Genomic DNA, 19,414 nt, shown 5'->3' on the forward strand with positions numbered 1-19,414 from the left:
TATTTTCCTTCTACTACCACTCGCTGTCTTCTGTTGGCCAGCCAATTCTGTATCCAAGCAGCTAAGTTCCCCTGTATCCCATTCCTCCTGACCTTCTGAATGAGCCTACCATGGGGAACCTTATCAAATGCCTTACTGAAGTCCATATACACCACATCCACAGCTCGACCCTCATCAACCTTTCTAGTCACATCCTCAAAAAACTCGATAAGGTTTGTAAGGCATGACCTACCCCTCACAAAGCCGTGTTGACTGTATTTGATCAAGCCATGCTCTTCCAGATGGTCATAAATCTTATCCCTCAGAATCCTTTCTAACACCTTGCAGACGACAGACGTGAGACTTACCGGTCTATAATTGCCGGGGATTTCCCTATTTCCTTTCTTGAAGAGAGGAATATAGGCCAGTTTTCCATTTGTGATAATGGGAACTGCAGATGCTGTAGAATCCAAGATAACAAAGTGTGGAGCTGGATGAACACAGCATGCCAAGCAGCATCTCAGGAGCACAAAAGCCGACGTCTCTGATGAACAGTCTAGGCCCGAAACGTCAGCTTTTGTGCTCCCGAGATGCCGCCCGGCCCGCTGAGCTCATCCAGCTCCACACTCCGCCATCCAGTTTTCCATTTGCCTTCTCTATTACCCGCTGAACTTGGATGTATACTTCTTGTGATTTATGCATGAAGACTCCCAAATCCCTCTGAATGACAAGCAGGAGTAGGCCATGTGACCCCTTGGGCATGCTTCGCCATTCATTAAGATCTGTAACTCTGTGATCATAGCTGACCTGATTGTGGCCTCAGTCCAACTTCTCTGCTCTCAACACTCATTGATTCTTAATAAAAACCAAGAGAACTGCAGATGCTGTAAATCAGAAACAAAAAATAGAAATGTCTGGAAAAGCTCTGGAGTGAAGAGAAATCAGAGATAACATTTCAGGTTCTGAGGAAGGGTCACTGGACTGAAACGTTAGCCATTGATTCCTAATGAGTGAGGGAGTCTTAAAAGCATTCAACAAGTCCATCTTCTTACTCTCTGGGGAAAAAAGTTCCATAGACGCCAGATCCTCTGACGGAAAATACCTTCTTCCTCATTTCTGACTTAATTCCAGCTTCCTAACGTTCCCTTTGGATTTTTTTATACCTCTTCACTTAGGAGAGCATGTCCCTTGTTCACTGTTCCTCCTGTGCCAATAACCTGCCATTGGAAGGAAAAATAAATTGCAATATTATGGGGAAAGGAGCTGGGGAATGGGATTGACTCGGGAGCTCAGAGGGTCAATTGCTGAACTGCCTCCTTCTGTACTGTTTTGGCTTCAGATCACATTGGGAAAGTGTGTGCCCGGAAGTTACTTTCAGAGAGAACAACGAACCATGAGATGAGAGATGCACGGAGAACAATGTTGGCCACTTCACACTAATTGGGGTAGGATTCGATTCAAGCCGAACTTAGAGACTTAAAGTTAGAGTTAGTATTATACGTGAATTAAGTGAAGTTGAATGAAGTGAGGTGAAGTTGAAGTGAAGTTAGACTAAATAAGAAGTTACAATGAATATATGCTTTATATTATGTTTTGTTACTTAATTAGTTGAAATAAAGAAGGGTTCATTTAATTAAAATCTGAGTGGGTTCTCTCACGTTCCTCTGTCACATAAGGGAAAAATACCTGGGTTGAGTTTGAGTACTCCTTGTCAGGTAACACAGGGCTTTGGGGAAAAGGGCCGGGAAGTGGAATTTATTAGGGAGCTCAGAGGCTCAATGCAGAGAACGGCCTCTTGCTGCGCTCGACAGCCACGTGACCATTCCAATCGTTGAAAATTGCTTACCAGCTCAGTGAAACCCTTAATAACCTGTCGCTGTTTGAGGTTGGTCTCTCCATCCAGATTAGCAGTCTCGATATGGCAGAGTCCATCAGGGTCACTGGAGTACAGCAGCAGGATATCGGCAGGAATGATTTCATTGCAGCGCAGGCGAACAAAATCCCCGACCTGAACTTCTTTCCAGTATTTCTCCACGTATTTTTTCTCATTCCTTGAAAAAAAGGAATCAAGCACAGCAGTCAGTCACATGAATGAGGACACACATCACAAAGGCAGGAACGCAGGAACAACAGTAAGCCATTCAGCCCCTCAAACTCTGGGTCGTGGTTGAAAATCTCCTCAGTGTGTTCTTCCCACATTTTTCCCAGTCCACTTCATGCCATTAGTCTCCACAAACACATTGATTTCTGACTTGAATCTGCTCAGCGTTTGCGCTTCCACAGTTCCTCTGGGTTAGAGAACCACCTCCCGGCCTCTCAGTGAACCAATCTGACCTCATGTCAGTCTTAAATAGCCTGCCCTTTATCCTGAAGTAAAGTCACGAGGCTGGGGGAAACATCCCATCTCTGTCCAACACGTAAGCAGTTTCACCCAGATCAGCGCTCACTCTTCAAAATTCTGGGGAATGCAAATCCAGTTTCCTTAATCCCTCCCCATAAAACAGTTCGGGCTTCCACGAATTCATCTGGTGAACCTCTATAGCGCTCCCTGTATGACAAACATATTCTTCCTTAGACTAGGAAAGCAAAACTGTACACAGCATCACAGCAGATAGGTCATGATCTCATTGATTGTTGGAGGAGCCCCTACGGGCTGAATGACCTACTTCTGCTCCTAGCCTTATGGTTTTCGACCTTAGATGTGGTCCCGTCCCTAGCCTTATGGTTTTCGACTTTAGATGTGGTCCCGTCAAGGCAATAAAATTGCAGCAGGACATCTTTATTTCTGAACTCAAAACCCCTCACAACCTACCACTTGCCTTTCTAATTGCTTGCTGCACTTGCATGCCTGCCTCATGGACAGAAATAGCCACATCTTTTTGGACTCCGACACTTTCCAACTTCTGATCGTTTAATAAAATATTCTGCTTTCTTGCTTGTTCGCCCCCACCTTCCCCCAGTAACGAGAATAATTTCACGTGTTTATGTTATGATCCATGTGCCATGTTCTTGCCTATTCCTTGAGCTGGCCCAAGCCCTCTGCGAGCTTCCTTACACCCACTTCCCAACTTTCCCATCCTGTTGGATGTCGTCACCAAATCTGGTCCCCACATGTAAATCATTTATAGAGATTGTCAACTCTTGTGGGATACCACTCACCCTCGTGGTATCCCATTAGCTACAGCCTGCTATCTGTAGAAATGATCCAGTAATTGCTATTCACAGCTTTCTGCCAATTAACCCACATCAGTATGTTTCCCCTCACCCCACACACTCATATATTTCCTAACCAGGACCTAATCATAAACCTTCTGACAATCCAAATATATAACATTCAGTGATGCTCCTTTGTTTAGGCTATGAGCAGCATTCTCAAACAACTTCGAACAAGCTTGTCAAACAGGGTTTTCCTTTCATTAATCCATGCTCAATGTGCCATTATTTTCGAAATATTTCAGTATCACATCCTTTATAATAGATTGTGGTGTGTTCCCTGTTATGGATATCAAGCTAACAGTTCTCCACACTTCTTCTTCTTAAAGAAGGGGCTTATATTTGCTTCCTTCCAGTCAGCAGGCTCCTTTCCAAATCTGGACAATTATGAAAAATCATCACTAATATAAACATTTGCATGAGTTTTAGAATTAGTAAGAACTGCCGATGCTGGAGTCAGAGATAACACAGTATGGAGCTGGAGGAACTCAGCAGGCCAGGCAGCATCAGAGAAGCAGGAAAGCTGACGTTAGGGGTCGGGATCCTTCTTCAGAAATGGGAGGAAACCCATTTCTGAAGAAGGGTCCTGACCCTAAACATCAGCTTTCCTGCTCCTGATGCTGCCTGGCCTACTGTGTTCCTCCACCTCTACACTACGTCATGCATGAGTTTTAGAAATGGTTAAAATGATTAATAAGGATGGGGTAGGTTGTGGAATAGTGGTACAAGTCACTAGACTAGTAATCTAGTCTAGACTAGACTAGTAATCTAGACTAGACTAGACTAGTTAATGTACCGGATAAATGGATTCAAATTCCACCACAGCAGATGGTGAAATTGAAATTTAATGAAATTTTGGAATAAATGATTAGTAACTAGTAAAAACCTATCTCATGGCCTTTAGGCAAGGAAATAGGCCATCTTTACCTGTTCTAGATTCCATATGACTCTAGACTCACAGTAAGGTGTGGTTGACACTTAACTGCCCTCTAGACAATATTCATAGAATCCCTGCAGTGTGGAAGGAGGCCATTCAACCCATCGAGTCAACAGTGACTCTCTAAACAGCAGCCCACCCAGATGTACACCACTACCCTCTCCCTGGAACCTTTAATTTCCCATGACTAATCCACCAAGTCTGCACATGTCAATGGGCAATTTAGCATGTTCATTCCATTTAACCTGCACATCTTTGGACTGTGGGGTGAATCCAGAGCACCTGGAGGAAACCCAAGCAGAGATGGGGAAAATGTGTAAACTCCACAAAGTCACTTAAGGGTGCAATCGAAGCCTGGTCCCTGGCACTACGAGGCAGCAATGCTAACCACCGAGATGCCATGTAGCCCTATAAAGACAAGCCAGTGATGCTCACACGCATTGAATTAAAAACTGATCCGAGGGTTTGTTATGCTATTAATAAAGAATTATTCACTAATGGTTACCTTGTTATTCAATACACATTCAAAATGAGTGCACTGACATCTTTACTCAGAAATAGATGTCACAGAATCTTCATTTAAATTTATTCAGATTGATCAATAATGCAAAACGTAACTTCAAGTAAATTATTTCACCTTCAATACAAGAGTTTAAATAAATTTATAGCATGTTACACACCAGACCTCTGGCAAAGGAAGGCATCAAATAATTTTGGCATTTTATGGGGAGAATTTATTTTCAAGGGGAACAAAGATCATATTTAACCCATTTAGGTAAAGATTAGTTAACTTACACTGAGGTCCAATTAAAGAGACTAAATGCTACACAGGAACATTGAGTGCTTCTGTTGATCTGTCTTCATGAACAGCTAAAACAACTGTGACCATGTGAATTAACTGCATTGCAGTTGGCCAGGCCAGTTATATCAATTACAACTCATTTCCAAAGTCCACTGCACAAGTTGCCACGTCAGTGCTTGTGAACAACTGCTTTGCTGCTTGGAGGGAAACATACACAGTTGTGACTAAAAGGCAGCCAGCTATTGCAACACAGTCAGAGGAACTGCTCCCTCTTGATCAGACAGCAGCAGGAGTGAGGGTCGTGGAGAATGAGAGCAGGGTGCATTCCTGAGCAGTGTAGTGCAAAATTTCATTTCTCTTCGTTCCTGGGAATGACAGACTTCCCTCTCTTTTGGGAAGTACAGTCAAAAGCGGCGGGTGGGGGAGGCGATGGGCACAGGAGGAGGAAGCAAGGGCAGTGAGGGTGATTGGGCAATAGGTGGGGGAGAAGAGGCAAAGGCATCGATGGGGGGGGGAGTAAAAGCAGCATGGGGGGGTGGAGTGGGCAACAGCATTCACGAGGAGTGGACACTGACTGCAAGGGGATGGTGTAAGGGGGCAGCAGGGGAAGGGGTAATGGCAATTGGGGAGGGGTAAAGGCAGTTGGGGGAGGGGGAGGGCAAAAGCAGCAGAGGAGAAGGGACAGGCTACTGCGGGGAGTTGAATAGCAGTAGGGTGAGCAGACAAATACAGCAGGGCAAGTGGGCAAAAGCTGCAGGGGAAGGGACAAAGGCAGTAGGTAAGGAATAGCAGTGGGGAGCAAGCAATGCAATATATACTTTTGAAGCGACAGTCACCGTTATAATGTAAGAAATGCTGCAACCCATTTGCGCACATCAAAGATAATGGGAACTGCAGATGCTGGAGAATCCAAGATAATAAAATGTGAGGCTGGATGAACACAGCAGGCCAAGCAGCATCTCAGGAGCACAAAAGCTGACGTTTCGGGCCTAGACCCTTCATCAGAGAGGGGGATGGGGAGAGGGTTCTGGAATAAATAGGGAGAGAGGGGGAAGCGGACCGAAGATGGAGAGAAAAGAAGATAGATAGAGAGGAGAGTATAGGTGGGGAGGTAAGGAGGGGATAGGTCAATCCAGGGAAGATGGACAGGTCAAGGAGGTGGGATGAGGTTAGTAGGTAGGAGATGGAGGTGCGGCTTGGGGTGGGAGGAAGGGATGGGTGAGAGAAAGAACCGGTTAGGGAGGCAGAGACAGGTTGGACTGGTTTTGGGATGCAGTGGGTGGGGGGGAAGAGCTGGGCTGGTTGTGTGGTGCAGTGGGGGGAGGGGACGAACTGGGCTGGTTTAGGGATGCAGTAGGGGAAGGGGAGATTTTGAAACTGGTGAAGTCCACATTGATACCATATGGCTGCAGGGTTCCCAGGCGGAATATGAGTTGCTGTTCCTGCAACCTTCCGGTGGCATCATTGTGGCAGTGCAGAAGGCCCATGATGGACATGTCATCTAGAGAATGGGAGGGGGAGTGGAAATGGTTTGCGACTGGGAGGTGCAGTTGTTTGTTGCGAACTGAGCGGAGGTGTTCTGCTAAGCGGTCTCCAAGCCTCCGCTTGGTTTCCCCAATGTAGAGAGAGCCACACCGGGTACAGTGGATGCAGTATACCACATTGGCAGATGTGCAGGTGAACCTCTGCTTAATGTGGAATGTCAGGCAGATGTGCAGGTGAACAAGGACCGCAACTTTCCCCCCACAGTGATCGAGAATGCCCTTGACCGCGTCTCCCCTATTTCCCGCAACACATCCCTCACACCCCGCCCCCGCCACAACCGCCCTAAGAGGATCCCCCTCGTTCTCACACACCACCCTACCAAACTCTGGATACAACGCATCATCCTCCGACACTTTCGCCATTTACAATCCGACCCCACCACCCAAGACATTTTTCCATCCCCACCCCTGTCTGCTTTCCGGAGGGACCACTCAGGAAATGCTACACTTGCCCCCACACCTCCTCCCTCACCCCTATCCCAGGCCCCAAGATGACATTCCACATTAAGCAGAGGTTCACCTGCACATCTGCCAATGTGGTATACTGCATCCACTGTACCCGGTGTGGCTTCCTCTACATTGGGGAAACCAAGAGGAGGCTTGGAGACTGCTTTGCAGAACACCTCCGCTCAGTTCGCAACAAATAACTGCACCTCCCAGTCGCAAACCATTTCCACTCCCCCTCCCATTCTCTAGATGACACGTCCATCATGGGCCTCCTGCACTGCCACAATGATGCCACCCGAAGATTGCAGGAACAGCAACTCATATTCCGCCTGGGAACCCTGCAGCCTCATGGTATCAATGTGGACTTCACCAGTTTCAAAATCTCCCCTCCCCCTACTGCATCCCTAAACCTCGTCCCCTCCCCCCACTGCACCACACAACCAGCCAAGCTCTTCCCCCCCACCCACTGCATCCCAAAACCAGTCCAACCTGTCTCTGCCTCCCTAACCTGTTCTTCCTCTCACCCATCCCTTCCTCCCACCCCAAGCCGCACCCCCAGCTACTTACTAACCTCATCCCACCTCCTTGACCTGTCCGTCTTCCCTGGACTGACCTATCCCCTCCCTACCTCCCCACCTATACTCTCTCCACCTATCTTCTTTACTCTCCATCTTCGGTCCGCCTCCCCCTCTCTCCCTATTTATTCCAGTTCCCTCTCCCCATCCCCCTCTCTGATGAAGGCTCTAGGCCCGAAACGTCAGCTTTTGTGCTCCTGAGATGCTGCTTGGCCTGCTGTGTTCATCCAGCCTCACATTTTATTATCTGCGCACATCAAAGCTCCATCAAGAACAATGCAACAATGGTTAGTTCACTGAGGGATAAGAAATGGCCAGGACAACCCCTGTGCTGCTCTTGATTAGTGCTGGGACACAGCATGTTACGTGAGAAAGCCTCATTGTTGGATGAGGCAGTCTGCACCATGACTCACTGTGGGTCAGGTTTGCTGCACCAGCCTATTTTCAAGTCGAATTCAACAGGGTCACTATGTTTGGTGTGACCCCCATTTGTCCGGTCAATGGGAACAGAGTCTTGTCTCAAACACTATGAACAAATGATACTCGATGAGAGGATGGACTAGTTATCCAGAAACTCCAGTGCTCTACGAGGGGGCCCTGGGTTCGAATCCCAACGTGGCAGATGGTGTAACTTTATGGAGTTTTGTGACATAATGGTACTGTTCCCCAACTCCGAGCCAGGAGGTTCGGGTTCAAGACCCACATGTTCCAGAAGTGTGTCACAGCATTGACACCTAAAATAGGAGCAGCAGGCCATTCTGCCCTTTCAGCCTGCTCTACTATTTAATATGATCGTGGCTGATCATCCAATTCTGCACTCTGTTCCTGCTTTCTCCCATATTCTTTGATTCCTTTAGCTCCTAAGAACTATACCTAACATATCAATTAAAAATATCTCCAAGTGATCAACACTGTCACAGATTATGAAGAGGGCCAACCTCTTTTCCATCCTAAACTGTTCTCCCTCAGTATCAGGCTTGGGTGCACTCTAGCCGTTGAACTGGGATGTGAACCCATGACCTTCTGAGTGAGAGGCGTGTTAAGCACAGAGCCACAGTAGCACAAGAAGACGCTTTTGTAATTCATCACCTTCAAATTAAGTTAAATAGTAAATCTATTACTGTGTCCAGATCATTGCTGCCTTGTGTTTAAAGGTGAAAATAATCCCAGGTGTTCACTGGACTAATTTTTCGATATTTGTGGAAGAAATGGCAGGATCATCACTGCTTTTGGTACACATTGTTCTAAGTTGGGCAGTGATGTCAAATAATTAACCAACTTTATTGATTTGGATTTTTAATGTCTCACAGCATCTCAGTTAGTTATCTTGAATTGCGTTAACTTACAGAAGCAAACATTCTCGCGTGGGTTTTAAAACTGGTGATGGGAGTCACAATGCTCCAGATTTCAAACTCATTAGGTATGGCACCGCCACGATTACGACTGATAAGGTGTGTTAATTTCCACCAAATGGAGAATTTATAGCGACTTCATCATCATGAACCGTTCTGCTTCACAGTATGTTTGTAAACTAAGCCATGCAAGAGATGACATGATTTAAACCTGACCTGATATTGCCTGTCATGTAGTTGCAGAGATTCCAAAGGAGACAAGTTGTGTACCATTAAGATCACACACGAAATCAACTGGGTGGTATGGTGGCTCAGTTGTTTGCACTGCTACCCCACAGCATCATAGGCGGAGGTTCAATCTCAGCTTTGGGTGACTGTGCAAACTTCACACATTCTCCCTGTATCTGTGTGGGTTTCTATGGGGTGCCCTGGTCAAATTACACTGCCAGTATAATATGGACTGGGTGGCTGCCTCTATGTAAGGTTGCATCACATAGTACAAAAAGATTGTGATCTTGCTGACACATTGGTCTTAAACTTTATTATTAATCCTCACTATTTAATCTGTTATGACACCTTATGCTTGCACATAGCCTGTGCCTGGTGACTGTCACTGTTGCATTACATGAACATAACTGACTGGCTGAACACCTTTCACTGAATCCACTGCTCTGATCAGGGAATGATTGAAGGTGAGGACCTCTATACTGCAGCATGACCTGTCAGTTCAGGAATCTCTGGAATTATACAACAGGCAATATCAGGTCAGATGACCAAAAACACTTGGTCAAGGAGCTAAGTATTATATGGAGGAAAGTGAGATAGTGAGGTGTACAGAGAATGGAAGACACAGCCGCCAGCAACCAAACAACTAAAACTGGGAATGCAATAGGAATTACAGAAGTGCAGATATCACAGAGGCTTGTGGGGGTAAGACCATACAGCATAAGACATAGGAGTGGAAGTAAGGCCATTCGGCCCATCAAGTCGACTTCGCCATTTAAATCATGGTTGATGGACATTTCAATTCCACTTCCCTGCACTCTCCCCATAGCCCTTGATTCCTTGTGAGATCAAAAATTTGTCGATCTCTGCCTTGAAGGCATCTAATGTCCCAGCCTCCAGTGCACTCTGCAGCAATGAATTCCACAAGCCCACCACTCTCTGGCTGAAGAAATGCCGTCTCATTTCAGTTTTAAATTTACCCCCTCTAATTTTAAGGCTGTGCCCACGGGTCCTAGTCTCCCTGCCTAACGGAAACAACATCCTAGCGTCCACCCCTTCTAAACCATACATTATCTTGTAAGTTTCTATTAGATCTCCCCTCAACCTTCTAAACTCTAATGAGTACAATCCCAGGATCCTTAGCCGTTCATCACACGTTAAACCTACCATTGCAGGGATCATCCGTGTGAATCTCCGCTGGACACGCTCCAGGGCTAGTATGCCCTTCCTGAGGTGTGGGGATCAAAACTGGACACAGTATTCTAAATGGGGCCTAACTCGAGCTTTATAAAGCCTCAGAAGCACATCGCTGCTTTTATATTCCAACCCTCTTGAGATAAACGACACCATTACCTTCGCTTTCTTAATTACGGACTCTACCTGCAAGTTAACCTTTAGAGAATCCTGGACCAATACGCCCAGATCCCTTTGTGCTTCTGCTTTACGAATTTTCTCATCATTTAAAAAATAGTCCATGCCTGTATTCTTTTTTCCAAAGTGCAAAACCTCACATTTACTCACATTGAATTTCATCAGCCATTTCCTGGACCACTCTCCTAAACCGTCTAAATCTTTCTGCAGCTTCCCCACCTCCTCAGTACTACCTGCCTGTCCACCTATCTTCGTATCATCAGCAAACTTCGCCAGAATGCCCGCAGTTCCTTCATCCAGATCATTAATATATAAGGTGAACAGCTGCGGACCCAACATTGAACCCTGCGGGACACCACTCGTCACCGGTTGTCATTCCAAAAAAGAGCCTTTTATCCCAACTCTCTGCCTCATGTCAGACAGCCAATCCTCAATCCAAGCCAGTAGCTCACCTATGGGATGGGAAAGGTCATGGCAAGATTTGAGAACAGGGATGAGGATTTTATAATCGAGTCATTGTTTTATTGGGAGGCAACACAGGCCAACCAGTACAGGGGTAAGAGGAGACCGAATAAAATAAAATGCACTGAACACAACAAGACAGTGTCTTGGGGATCCAGCAGGGATAGTATAGATGCTTCAGAGATAGCATACAAACCTCTAGATGCCTCATCTGCTGAAGTCTTCAAGGGCTGGCTTACCCTCATGTAGGTGCCTCATTGGGCCAATAAGCCATGCCAAGATTGGAACTTGGTCATGGCCAGGCCACATCAGAGGAGCAGGAACGTTGACATTTTGGGTCTTGTTCCTTTCCTGTTCCTCTGATGCTGCCTGGCCCACTGTGTTCATCCAGCTCCATACTGTGTTATCTCTGACTTCAGCATCTGCAGTTCCTACTATCTCTCCTTGGAAGTATATCAACCTTTATTCTAAGGGGCTGACTAAGAGGAAGAGGAGACAGGAGGAGGACTTGCTGCAAATTGAGGCTCAGGCTGCAGAGATTTTGACCACCTTCAGTTTACAGCAGCTTGATAGCAGAAGACCAGTCAGGATATGTTAAATTAATGACAGAAGTAATGTAGGAATGGATTAAAGTAATGGAAAAAAAAGGACCACATGCACATACTCCACCAAAAAATACTGTCTAGACAGAATGAGAAAAAGATTTAATCGAGCAGGGATATTACATGAAACACCACCACTTCCTAAATATTACCAGATCTTTAAAATTACAGCAAAAGGACTTGCTATGGCAAATAAAAGCCAACTGAAAGGATTTTTTGTAAAAATTCTAAGTGTTCTTCTACATTAAAACCTGTGGCTAACAAATACAAACAAAATGTTGTAACAGCAGTGAGGGATACTTTGTAAAACCCGCAGTCTCTGAACAGTAACAGTAAACACACAGTCCTGAGACACTGAGTTTATGGAATTGAAACGGCAGAATAAATGGAAGACTTTGCTCACGATGAGGGTGTGCCCTTATTACAACATGAGGCAATCGTGTACTTGGTGTAAGTTATAGCCGCATTCCTATTTTGATGTCAATAACACACACGGACACAGACACACAGACATAGACACACACAGACACACACAGACACACACAAACACACACACACACACACACACACACACACACACACACACTCTAAATCAATTCAGAGGGCACCATACCTCAAACAGGCAATCTGCTATCATTTCTAGTGAACTGTAGGTCGATAGATTTTCCTGCTATTCGCACCCTGAGATACATTATAGGAACATGTGCAGGTGTAGGCCATTGAGCCCTTTGAGCCTGTACCACCATTCAATATGATCGTGGCTGATTACGCAATCTCAGCCTCACACTCCCGCTCTCTCCCCATACCCCTCGAACTCTTTAGATGAAAGGGCCACATCCAGCTCCCAATTGAATACATCTAATGATGTATTTTGGAAGATCTAATTCAAGGGCGAACTATACAGTCAATAGAAAAGTCCTAGGGAAAACTGATGAACAGACAGATCTGGGTGTTCAGGTCAATTGTTCCCTGAAGGTGATAACCCAGGTCAATAGGATGGTCAAGAAGGCATATGGCATGCTTTCCTTCATTGGACGGGGTATTGAGTACAAGAGTTGGCAGGTCATGTTGCAGTTGTATAGGACTTTGGTTCAGCCACATTTGTAGTACTGTGTACAGTTCCGGTCGCCACATTACCAAAAGGATGTGGATGCTTTGGAGAGGGTGCAGAGGAGGTTCACCAGGGTGTTGCCTGGTATGGAGGGTGCTAGCTATGAAGAGAGGTTGCGTGGATTAGGATTATTTTTATTAAAAAGATGGAGATTGAGGGGGGACCTGATTGAGGTCTACAATATCATGAGGGGTATAGACAGGGTGGATAGCAAGAAACTTTTTCCCAGAGTGGGGGACTCAATTACTAGGGGTCATGAGTTCAAAGTGAGAGGAGGAAAGTTTAAGGGAGATATGCTTGGAAAGTTCTTTACACAGGGTGGTGGGTGCCTGGAACACGTTGCCAGCGGAGGTGGTAGATGCAGACACGTTAGCATCTTTTAAGGTATATTTGGACAGGTACATGGATGGGCGGGGAGCAAATGGACACAGACCGTTAGAAAATAGATGACAGGTTAGACAGAGGATCTTGATCGGCGCAGGCTTGGAGGGCCGAAGGGCCTGTTCCTGTGCTGTAGGTTTATTTCTTCTTCGTTCTTTGAACCAGCCCCAGCAGCTTTCTGTGGCCGAGAAGTTCACAGGTTCGCAACTCTCCGAGAGAAGAAATTCCTCTTCATCTCAGTCCTGAATGTTTACCCCTTATTCTTAGGCTGTGACCCGTAGTTCTGGACTTCCCCAACATCAGGAATATTCTTCCCACATCCAGTTGCCATCTTAATATTTAAGTTGAAACACAAAATGAAATGCTCTTGGAGAATAGGGTGATGGAAAATCCTGAGGTGCTTTGTAATATATGTGGAGCAAGAGGGCATATAGAGAAAGGGTAGGTCCACTTGATGACAATGGAGGGAATTTATGCGTGGAGCTGGAGGATGTGTCTGAGGTCCCTAGCAAATACTTTGCATCAGTATTCATGAGGGGCAAAGATATGGTAGAGTTTAGAGGAGAATATGTTGATATTGTAGGACACATCGATACAAAAACAGGCGTTGGGTATTTGAAAAGTATTAAGGTAAATAAGGCCACAGGACCTAATGGGATGTATCCCAGAATGCTAATGGGGGGAGAGGGAACACAAGAGAAGAAATTACTAGGGCTTTGCATGAAATATTTCTCTACTTTTTAGCTGCAGGAGGGATCCTAGAGGACTGGAGAATAGCTATTGTTATTTCTTTGTTGAAGAACGGCAATGGGGATAATCCAGGAAATTACAGTCCGGTGGGAAAATTACTCACACAGACAGTATTTGCTCACGTTTGGAAAAATGTGAATGTATTGGTGATAGGCAGCACGGCCTTGTATAGGGTGGATCATGTCTCACAAATTTGACTGAGCTTTTTGATGAAGTAATAAAGATGTTTGATTAGGGTAGGGCAGTGGATGTTGTCTACATGGATTTTAGCAAGGCCTTTGACAAGGCAAGCTGATACAAAAGGTGAAGCCACATGAGATCCATGCTGAGCTGATAAGATGGATACAGAGCTGGCTTAGTTATAGAAGACACAGATGAGCGGTGGTAGAGTGTTTTACTGACTGGAGATCTGTGCCTAGCGGTGCTCCACAGGGATCAGTGTTGGGATACCTGTTGTTTGTGATACATATAAATGATTTGGAGGAGAATATAGATGGCCTGATTAGTAAGCTTGCAGATGACACAGACTGGGGGAGCTGTAGATAGTGAGGAGGATTCCCAAAGGATACAACAGGGTATAGATACTTGGGCAGAGAAATGGCAGACGGAGTTTAATCTGAACAAGTGCGAGGTGATACATTTTGGAAGGTCTAATGCAGGAGGAAAGTATACAGTAAATGACTGAGCCTTTACTAGCATCAACACTCAGAGGGGTCTAGGCGTACAGGTCCACAGTTTCTTGAATACAAGCGAATAAGGTGGTCAAGAAGTCATATGGCATGCTTGTCTTCCTCAGTCTTCGTAGAGTATTACAAATTAGCAAGTTATGTTGCAGGTGTATAGAACCTTAGTTCGGCCACATTTGGAATAGCATATCGTGTCTGGTTGCCACAATACCAGGAGGATGTGGAGGCTTTGGACAGGTTACAGAAAAGGTTCACCAGGATGTGCCTAGTGTGGAGGGTATTAGCTATACTCAACATCAGTGATAGAGAACAAAAATAAAGTTGCTGGAAAAGCTCAGCAGGTCTGGGAGCACCTGTGAAGGAGAAAACAGAGTTAACGTTTCGGGTCTGGTGACCCTTCCTCAGAACTTCCTCAGTTCTGAGGAAGGTTCACCGGACCCGAAATGTTAACTCTGTTTTGCCCTTCACAGAGGCTGCCAAACCCGCTGAGCTTTTCCAGCAACTTTGTTTTTGTTCCTGATTTACAGCTTCCGCAGTTATTTTGGCTTTTATCAGTGACAGAGAGGCCACTTGAAACAAGTTTACAAAATTATGAGGGGCATGGATAGAATGGATATTCATAGTTTTATTCGTAAGATAAAGGCAATAATTACTAGGGGAGGTAGGTTTAAGGTAAAAGGGCTTAAGTTTAAAGGAGATGTGAGAGGTAAGTTTTTTTATACAGACAGTGGTAAGTACTTGGAATACATTGCTGGTGGGGGAGGTGGTGGAAGCAGATACGATAGTAACATTTAAGAGGCAGGGAATAGAGGGATACAAATACATACAGGCGAGAAGTTTTTAGCTCAGGAAGGCATCATGCGTTGGTGCGGTCTAGGTGGGCTGAAGGACCTGTTCCTGTGCTGTATTGTTCTTTGTTCTTCCTTCATTGAATATATTACAACACGTAAACAGTCACTTAATATGAGCCCATCATTCTATGAGTTAGAGTTAGATTTGAAAAAAGGATATATGAACAAGGAACCAGAGTAATCTTTGAGCCTGTTACACCATTCAATAAGATCACAAATGGTCTCATTTTAACCTCATTTTAAAATTCCTGCACATCCCCTCGGATGTCAAGAATCTGTCTGCCACCGCCTTAAAAATATTAAAAGATTTTGCATCCACTGCCTTTTGAGGAAAGGATATCCAAAGTCTAACAACCTTCAGAGAGAAAAAAATTTCAGCATGTTTGTTTTAAATGGGAGCCCCTTCTTTTTAATTTGCTTTCAAGATTCTGCTAGTGTTGGTCTAACCCATATCACAACAGGGTGAATAGATTGAGCCCCGTTACACTTGTTGGCCTCTCCTCCCCACATCCCTTTCCCAAGGTCCTCTCTGTGGCAAGGCAGTGGTTCAAAAGTGCCTTGTACAGATGGAGGTTGTTCAGTCCCTTCAGCCCATACTATCTCCTTCGGCAAACCACATCACAGCAACAATACAACGCATTGCACTGCAGCCTTTCCAACAAGATTCAGTGCTCACTTAACAAAATATTGACACAAAGATTTGTTTGAATGTTAATTCATTTCAGTTATATCTAACTGCAATAAGAAGTCTCATAAAAACAATTTCAGTCTCCATATAAATCATTGTGCATCATTAGCGTTTGAAGGTTCACAAATGTGACATAAAACTCTTAAAGCTTCTCTGGTTACCTTCAGAATGACAGTGAATAAGTATATATGCAAGCTGACTGAACATTTTAGAACAATGTGGTTTGCACCTAACGTGTATTTGATTTTAGTATTTATAAATACATCAATTTAAATATTCCTGCAATTCTTCAGAAGGTGACAACACACAGCATGCTTGCAATGAACGTAAGAAATCTGCCTGTGCCTGAGAATAGCAGATTCACACATTTGATCATCTACAGTGATGTTTACGTTTTCTGAACATGCTGCACGCACCGATATCACTTGTAGCATTTATGTCAGGCAACGTAAATCAAATGCTGCACTTGCAAGGCACAAACGTGTGGCTTAATATAACACAGTATGCAGTGGACAACATTTAAAACATAAAGGCACCTTTTTCCGTTCAAATCAACTAAGTGAAAGCTACTAGCAGAGCTCAATGAGGTAGGAGTGTAAGAAACAGAAGTTGTTCAGTCAATTTGAGTTTGTTCCACCAGTTCCGTTTGATCGTAGCTGATCTGTAAAGGCCATCCTCACTAATGGAAAATATTCCAAGAATAACTTGAAGCCAGAGTTCTGATCCTGAAGATGTGGCATTACTTCCATAAAGTACCGTTCACCAAATGGTTATTCAGTTCTCCTGGGGTAGTAGGAACTGCAGATGCTGGAGAATCTGAGATGTGAAGCTGGATGAACACAGCAAGCTGAGCAGCATCAGAGGAGCAGGAAAGCTGATGTTTCATCCCTAGACCCTTCTTCAGAAAAGGGTCTGCAGAAGGGTCTAAGGCCAAAACATCAGCCTTCCTGCTCCTCTGATGCTGCTTGGTCTGCTGTGTTCATCAGCTCTACACCTTGTTATCTCAGATTCTCCTGGCACTGTTTTTGGAGGATTTAACTCCAGATTTATCTTCAATGGTTACCTATGTCTATATGGGTGGATTAAGTCAGGAAACAAGCATCACATTGTTGTAGGAACAAGGGATGGCTCAAGTAGCCAATTGCAATTCAAGGTAGGGATGACATCAAGATCAGGAGAAAAGCTCAGCAACAAAACATCACGAATGGGAACAATGTGATAAACTTTATATTTTATGCTTATTTTAGCCACCAAACTGAACCCGTCACAATTCTCTAATGTTGAACGTGCAACAATACTAAGTGTAGCTCAGGAAGGTCAAAGGGCAATTTGTCCAAAAGTGATTTAAAGGGTAACATCTCAAAACATTATGGAATTCATCTCGATCTTTTTACACCCACATCCTTGTTATCAGAGAGACAACCCTCATTCTTCAAGCAAAACATTTCAAGCAAGACAAAGAATTCTAAATTTGAGGCACTTGAAAAGTTCTAGTCTTGTTAATGAAGTTCATTCTTACAGATAAAGGGCAAAATCATGACCTGTAGGGGAAGACTGGGAAAATTCTAAAAGTAGTTGGCTTTCAAGCCAGATGTTTCCCTCCCCAGCCTGAAATAGCTTCAGACTTCAACAGAATGATGCACTATTATTGCTTTCAAGCACAAAGTGTACAGACAGCAATGAATTTTATTTCACTGCAAGTAACTGTCACAAACAGCAGGGGATGAGATGGGGAAATTCCACAAGAAGCATACTGGAAAGAATTAGTATTCTGGATTGACTGCACTTGAGAGGGTGGGGCACAAGTAGATGGAAAGAAATCAGGCTGCCCACTTTGCATCATCTCCCTGCCCTCCCATTTCCTAGTGGATTGCCCAATATCTGAACAAAACCCAATTCCATGACACATGTTGCGAGATATTCACTGCAATAATTCAGTGTCTCACTGCTACAACAGCAGCTTCAATGAACAAAAAAAAGGTGTTCAGTTCTGTTGCCATTACGAGCTGGTCTTGTCTATATCAAAGCTACTAACAGCAAATGCAAAGCTGATGAAAAGCTCCTGTACTCACACAGAAAATACCAGTGAGATCTGATAGTGCCGAAGGTGTCGGTTGGAGACGAGATGGCACTGAACAGTGGTGATAGCAAAGGGCATTCGCGCCTGGCCACCACACCCATGATGGAACATTTCATAAAAAGGGCTGTAAAGCTGAGCACTTTTTCTTTAGTTTTCTGCCTTTATATTCAGTGATTTGGTTTATTTCCCCATGTTTTAAGATTGCGCTGGCAAGTGGTGACACTATAAAACACTTTTCACTGCATTTTGTAATAAAATACATGTGGCAATAAATAAATCAAATCAAATCAAGATAATTATGTGTAAATACATGGTAAAATCAAAATCAGGAGAAAAACTCAGCAACAAGACATCACGGATGGGAACAATGTGATAAACTTTATATTTTATGCTTATTTTAGATATCAAACTGAAACCCATCACAATTCTGTGATCTGTGTTTTGACAGATGGCAGACACAAATACTTAAACGTTCCAATGAAACACTAGTGATTCTTCACAATCTTACATTTCAATTAATTTAATTAAACACCGACAGTCATGCATCAGTGGCTTTTTCCCAGGATTGAAGTTTCAGTTACAATGAGGCACAGGTTCAAGGTGAGAGGGGAAAGTTAAAGGGAGAGGTGCGAGGAAAGATTTTCACGCAGAGAGTGGCAGGAGCCTGGAATGCACTGCCAGAGGAGGTGGTGGAAGCAGGCACATTAGGAATATTTAAGAGGCAACTGGACGTTTACATGAATAGGGAGCGAATAGAGGGATATGGACCGAATAAGGGCAGTAGGTTTGCTTTTTAGTTTAGTCAGGGTATGATGATCGGTACAGGCTTGGAGGGCCGAAGGGCATGTTCTTGTGCTGTACTTCTCTTTTCTTCTTTGTTTTAGATGCAGTAACTATCGCAGCACAGAGACAGAAAGAAAGAAAACCTCCCCACTCCCCCATGGCAATAAGTCAGTTTGTAGCAAGTGACTACAGATAACCCCCCCCCCACCCCCCATTGGCTTTATGGGTGTCTGAGACAGGGTGGTTGAATCATTATTTAAATAAGGGAACACCAGGGAGCACCAGCACCATTAGCTACTGACCCCATGCTGTGTTTCCTAATTTGAACCGTGCCAAATCACAGATGGATTCGCTGCTGGGGAGAAAGGTTTCCACCAACCAAGTAAAAATTTCCACTTTGTGATTCCCTAGAACATTAATTTAGTTGCAACTTGTGAGATTTTTCATGTTCCGAAATACACAAGCAATGTGATCCAGTGATGGAGGCTTCATTTATGATGCGTTCAACAATAATCATTGAAAAGCACATTCTTGTTGAGTGTGGAAAAGTTTCTTCAAGATGTCCTAGACTAACA

General features: G+C 44.4%; 1 protein-coding gene across 3 annotated transcripts in view; it reads right to left on the reverse strand.

Moving 5' to 3' along the window:
- The window catches only part of atp10a (ATPase phospholipid transporting 10A), a 351,086-nt gene that overhangs the window by 97,411 nt on the left and 234,261 nt on the right, over positions 1-19,414 (reverse strand). For all 3 annotated transcript variants that reach the window (XM_059646782.1, XM_059646783.1, XM_048533506.2), the window contains one exon: positions 1,826-2,030. In XM_059646782.1, the coding sequence (XP_059502765.1) occupies positions 1,826-2,030 (205 nt within the window). The remainder of the gene's footprint in view (positions 1-1,825; positions 2,031-19,414) is intronic.

Source organism: Stegostoma tigrinum, chromosome 6 (genome assembly GCF_030684315.1).
Source record: "Stegostoma tigrinum isolate sSteTig4 chromosome 6, sSteTig4.hap1, whole genome shotgun sequence".
NCBI lineage: Eukaryota > Metazoa > Chordata > Chondrichthyes > Orectolobiformes > Stegostomatidae > Stegostoma > Stegostoma tigrinum.